General features: G+C 38.3%; 1 protein-coding gene across 1 annotated transcript in view; it reads left to right on the forward strand.

The window, feature by feature from the left end:
• timm50 (translocase of inner mitochondrial membrane 50 homolog (S. cerevisiae)) overlaps nucleotides 1-854 on the forward strand; it is a 35,764-nt gene extending 34,910 nt beyond the window's left edge. Inside the window, exon 11 of the mRNA XM_051399679.1 lies at nucleotides 78-854. Within this exon, the coding sequence (XP_051255639.1) occupies nucleotides 78-176 (99 nt within the window). The 3' untranslated portion in view covers nucleotides 177-854. The remainder of the gene's footprint in view (nucleotides 1-77) is intronic.
• Nucleotides 855-6,581: the final 5,727 nt, after the last annotated feature.

Genomic DNA, 6,581 nt, shown 5'->3' on the forward strand with positions numbered 1-6,581 from the left:
AGGAGGAGAAATCAAACGCACCTCGAGTTTTATTGTGTGGATTTTCTCTGATTTGACCCGTTTGTTTTGTCCGCCAGGAGGAGGAGCAGCGTCTGGCCGAGCTCGCCCAGCAGAAGAAACAGGGACTCTCTCTCGGCTCCATCGCCTCGCGGTTCTGGCGCTCGAAGCAGCAGTGAGCCCCGCCCACCCTTCCTCCTCACACTTCCACCAATCGCGGCTCTCCATCTGCGTCGAGGCGAGGGGCGGAGCCAGAGGCCAGAGGGGGGGGAGACCCGCGGGCTGCAGCTGAGCGTCACAAGCAACCAAATCACGTCTCTGCGGTGCTGGAACATTCGCCGAGCCTCTGCACCAACGAGAGCGGCTCCCCCCCCCTCTCCTCCCATGGTCATCTTGGTGTCACCTGATGCGTCTCAAGCTGCTGATTGGTTTAAAAAATAGAAATAAAACCATGAGAGAGAGGATCCAGGTCAGGATAAACTCTTGTTGTTGGTGGCTGGAGGCGGACCTCGCCACTCGCAGGATCTGACGGAGCGCTCTGTCCTGTACCAGAATGTGTATTTTATTTTATTTTCTATTCGTGTGTGTGTCGGACTGTGCAGACGGGCTGCTGGAGATGGTGTTAGAATAATTAATATTGTTTATATACAAAATAAACAACAAATAGTATACTTAAGAGTTTATTGAGTGTGCGGCGGCGGCGGCGTTGACGGGCAGTCGGCTCGGCTTGCGGCCGCGATGAAGACTGTAAAGGCAGCTGAGCCACTTCACATGTTGGTTAAAGTATCAGTCTGATGTTATTCTACATTTTTCTTATTGTCAACAACTCCCATAAAACAAACGACCCAAATCAACAATGTGTCTGACTTCCTGTTTGTGGCCCCGAAAAGAAAAACAAACAAAATAGTTTAATTAAAAAAAAATAAAAAGGTTCAGTGATCTCCTAGAAACGGCTGCTCACCGTAGTCTTTATCAAACAGGAGTCGTTGGGAACTATTTTCCGCGGCGGATGAATCCACGCTCGGTGCTCTGGTGAGTATTCGGGACCTGGTCCAACCTCTGGTTCACGGTCATAAAGGGACATTGAGACAAAGAACCTTGTCAGAATCCGTCCATGCTACAAACCCCTTTATGCATACTGCTTGCATTATGGGATGGCCCGTTCCTAAGCCCCGCCCCTTTTTGGAACCTCAGTCAACTCCCTCCTTTCCTGTACTTTAGATATGCTACATGCTAAGCTAATCCGTGCTGAAAAGAAGACGATTAAAAGATAAAAGGGATATTTTAAAACAGTCACGTCTTATATTCGCTTTTAGTTTCTGTAGTAAAAGGGTAACTAGCTAGCTAACGATTGATTAGTTAGTTAACTTAAGATGTGACCATATATATGTCTTGTCTAGCATATAGCATATCTAAGAGATGTCTGTTGTTTGTCTGTTGTCTGTCTGTTCTCCACTCTGTGGGATCTGTGACACCTCAATAAAAAAACAACCTTTGTAGATTTTATTCAGATTTTATGCTTTTTGAACACCAAAGACGGATCTTCTCAAATGTTTTTTCTTGTTCTTTTAAATTCTGCTTTTTTTTTTTTAATGGAGTTTGGTTCCGAACGGTGGAAGCTTTGATTTTCAGTCCTAACAGTTATATTTATTGCTTTTCCTTTCACTGTTAACAGCGACTGTTTATAACAGAGTTTCCCCTCGTTTAGGAAAACAACCCAGTTTAAAAATATTCTGTACGTGACAAACTAAATCCAAATGCCAAATAACGTTCAATAAACAACAACTTTAATGGCCGAATATCCAATTTACTCTTCCTTCTTTGGGTAATTGTGTTCTTGAACTTGTTTTACCTGCAAACTGTGTGTCACAGAGGTTTTAAAGGAAGGTTTTCTCTCTATATGTTCTGGATCAGGCCTCAGGAGTCTTTCACATTCTTTGGATTGAGAGCAGAAACCCCCCCCGCGGTGCCTTGAACCTGTAAATCTGTTGTTCTTGTTCTCCTCTCTGCTGGATTCCTGCTCCTCCACCACTCGTCTGTAAATCCCACGAAAGGTGTCGACGCAATTACCACCTCTGAAAAACATCGAGGTCCGGTTATGGAAACGAGTTCAGAGGGAATGATGGGAAATGTTGGATCTTCTGGGTTTTGGAGGCTCTTTGGGAACAGGAGCAGCAGGAGGGTTTCCTCGGCTCCACTGGCGGCTCTGGATCGTCACCAGACTGATGTTCAGTTCGCCAAAATACCTTCTGCCAGGAAACAAAACCGATTCCAAGAGGTTGCAGATGGACACGGAGTCAAACTTCTGATGTAATACAAATACGGGTCATTGTTTTTACTGTCAGTGCTTTCAGTGTTTTCATAAGCCCCGCCCCCTAGAAGAGGGGCGAAAGAAGAGGATGAAAAGGAAAAAGGTGACAGTGGTAAGTGGGAATGTGTAAGCTATGTGTGTTACATTATAAAAAAGTAGTGCTGCCAGCCAGCCTGCCACTTTATCCCAAACTCCCAGTCATCCACCAAACACCAAAAAAGTTAACTGCACATTAAAGTGTAAAGTTTTTTTCTTCTAAACACATCAGAGCCACACAATAAGTTAGTCCTTTGCTGCCAGTGCCAATGATATTTCTCCCAGAATAAAGCATTTGTAGTCAGATGTTAAAACTGATACCAGCATCAGTTCTGCTGTCAGTTTAAAGTCTAAACTGGTGCTAATTTGTATTTGGAATTATGTTTTTAAATGTGAGCTGCTGGATAAATAAAGTATATCCTATCCTATATATCCATACAGTTTCTGCTATAGCCTAAATGTTACATTAAATAAAATGTTACCATGAAGCATTAAAGTTGTTACTGCAAATGGATGTTCATTAATTATTCCATACAGATCTCAAATGTTGTGTTTGTGTAGCATGCACAGTTCTTTACTTTACGCAAGCCAACCAAATACAATGTGCTCTTTTCTTTTTTCTTCCTCAACGTGCTTTGTTGAAGTTTTTTGGCCCACAACAACAACAACAACAACAACAACAACAGCAGCAGCAGCAGACCTCTACACATCAAAGTAGGAACTTATTTAGTTTCCTTTTTAAAGTTAAGATTACAGTGACTTGCTCTCCCATTTAAAACATATCATGGGATCTATCTGATTTAATACGACAACACAAATGTTTTTTTCTTAATGTTGTAACGATGTTCGGAGGTCTTTAGATATGGAAGATACAGTGGCTGCATTTGCAGAAGCCAACGCCCGCAAGCAGCAGTTTTAAGAATTATTGGACTGTGGATGTAGGACCAAGGTGTCACAGCAACTAGTTCTTCCTTTCCACTTCAATTCCTTGTTTGTTTGTTTTCTTGCTTGGTTGCGTTTTTATCATTTTGAAAGTTTTGCACATTTCAGTTTGTTTGTTTTTCTGTTATTTATATATTGTTTGTAAAGTTTGCACTCAGATATAGTTCTGTTATTTCTTATTTATTTTATATGTTAATTGTTTAATAAAAGATCTCTTTACTGATCCGTAGTGCTGGACTTCATTCATCATGATTCTGGGGGGCCCCATGGTCCTTCTTGCCTAGGGCCCCCAGGGGGTCTAGAAGCAATAGAAGAAGAAGAATATATGTCTGGATCTTTAATCATTAGTTTATCTTTTATTAACTATATTTACATTTAGCCTATTTATTGATTTTAAATTGTATTTATTGTTTTTATGTTGTCTGTTTGCTGTTTGTATGAAAGGTGTTTTATAAATAAAGTTGAGTCAAATGCACGTAAAGTGAAAACACTGCTGCCGGAGTCTTTATTGAAAATAAATTACAGATTATAAAACCTTCTTACAACCTCATAAAGTGGATTTTGGGAAGAAAACAAAGAGGAACCTGCTCTCTTTAAAGGAACTGAACCAGAACCGTTTCTGTTTGTTGCTGCAGCGGGTTGAAGAAGCTTCAGCCTGCTGAAAGCAAACAGATTAAAGGCTTCAGACTCATCCAGAGCACCTGAAACCCTGCAGGGACCGAAGGAAAGCAGCTCGGGGAGGTTTCCAGCTGTGTTTCAGACACTCACCGAGGGCTTTAAGAGGCTTCCACAGGCAGATCTTCCAGATTAAGAGTTAAATGCTGCTGTTTGCACAAGTTTAAGTGTCTTTAATAATCCTGTTTTCACAGATTAGATGTTAAGAGGCCGCAGACTGACTCACTCTGGACCAAAGAAGTGTTTCAAAAGTAGTAAAACTTTCATTAATGTGCATAGGAACTGATAAATAATGAAATATATTGATAATCGCAGTTGAATTCTAAAAAGCAGAATAAAAAGAGATGAAATTAAGATTAAAGTAGTTAAAATAAATAAGTGAAATGACAATAAGGGTTTAATAAAGACTGAGAGGTTTCTGTGATGTCCCTCTACTGCGGTCATTTGGAGCCAGAGTCTGAGCAGCATCGAGGTCCCGATAGGACCGGCTCCACCTGGGCGGGTGCTGCTGCCCCAAGAGGAGAGGAAGAGACCCGGTAGGAGCCACGATGGCCCAGATTGGACTCAAAGCTCCTGGTTGATGTCCAGTTTTTAGACGAAATGGGACTCAGAGACTGTCCACATCTTTACTGAGACCTGCTCCATCGACATCCTGGATCAGCACTCGACGGGCGGACCGAGTCCAGGACGAGAGGAGGCGGACTAATAACTAATAAATGATGTTGAACATCTTTTTTCAAAGTGTTGCATTATTATAAATACTGTATTATTATTATTATTATTATTACTGATGCAACAGTTTAATATAGTGGTAGGAGGTGAAGCTATATTTGAACTACTTTATATATAAACTATATATTTTATTATTTATATTTATTAACTATATGTGGAATCTTAATAAATAATAAACCACCTTTAATGTGTACATATAAGAGAATAATCGGAATTAATCCACCTTAAGTTTTTATAACTCATCAGAAACTGATTTTTTAAATAAAGTATTATAAACTGATCAATAGAATATAAATGAAGGAATTTTATAAAGTTGATATCGTGTGTGCGCATGCGCGTCTCCTCGCCTTTTTTTAAGTCATGTTAATGACGTCGTTTGACAGCAGCGCGTGAAAGGAGAGAACATGTGGCGGGATTGGGGGGGGGGGGTCACACCTACCTGCAAACAGCGCGAGGACCCCCCCCTTAACGGACAGACGACCACGTGCCAAAATCCCTAATGATGCCTGAGGCTGTGTGTGTGTGTGTGTGTGTGTGTGTGTGTGTGTGTGTGTGTGTGTGTGTGTTGTGTGTGTGTGTGTGTGTGTGTGTGTGTTGTGTGTGTCTGTGTGTGTGTGTGTCTGTGTGTGTCTGTGTGTGTCTGTGTGTGTGTGTGTGTGTGTGTGTGTGTCTGTGTGTGTGTGTGTGTCTGTGTGTGTGTGTGTGTCTGTGTGTGTGTGTGTGTGTGTGTGTGTCTGTGTGTGTGTGTGTGTGTGTGTGTGTGTGTTAATCAGATTTATAAACATTAAATCTGAACCTGTTGCTTTAATCTGTCTGTTTGTTAACGGCTCCTTCCTCAGAGAGGAAGAGGAAGAGGAGGGAATATCTGCCATGTTGGATAAAAAGATGATGAAGATTCAGTAACAGACACCAGTGGAGGAAAGTAACTGAGTATTAAACAGTTACTCAGTTACTGTGTCCTTCATCAGCTCATTAATATAATCAATAATTATCAACACCAACCGGAGCTCCTTGATTCTGCTTTATTTTATTTATTTATATTTATTTATATTTATTTTATTTATTTATATTTTATTTATTTTATTTATTTATATTTATTTTATTTATTTATATTTTATTTATTTTATTTATTTATATTTATTTTATTGTATTTTGATGTTCTGAATTCTTCTTCCAGCAACATTAATATTATATAATAATAAAAGTATTAAACATTAGTACACTTATAGAAGAGAGAAGCACTTTTTATCAACTCTTTGTATCAATGAGTTAATTAACTGAATAAATGATATATACCTTATATCACATATATAGTGGTTAATATATATATATATATATATACAGTTAGTGTATTAATTAAAGATGGATCCATAAACTTTAGTGAGGTTAATTAGTCAGAACTTTTGGTTAATGAACTTTATTCTGTTTCCTCTGATGTGTAAGAGTTATTCAGGGTAATATATAATATATAATATAATATAATATAATATATAAATATATAATATAATATAATGTAATAAAATATAATATATAATATATAATATAATATATATAATATAATATAATATAATATAATATATATAATATAATATAATATAATATATATAATATATATAATATAATATAATATAATATATATAATATATATAATATAATATAATATATAAAATATTATATAATATAATATAATATAATATATAGTATAATATAATATAATATAATATAATATATATAATATATAATATATATAATATATAATATATAATATATAATGTGTCAGCGGTCCCCCGGCGGCGCTCCGGAGGTGTGAACCCGGGAACGCTGCGACTTTACGAGTCCGACCATTTGCTAACAGCAGCAGCTAACGGTTGTTTAGCTGTGGGATGCT

This window comes from Dicentrarchus labrax, unplaced genomic scaffold, assembly GCF_905237075.1.
Source record: "Dicentrarchus labrax unplaced genomic scaffold, dlabrax2021, whole genome shotgun sequence".
Classification (NCBI taxonomy): domain Eukaryota; kingdom Metazoa; phylum Chordata; class Actinopteri; family Moronidae; genus Dicentrarchus; species Dicentrarchus labrax.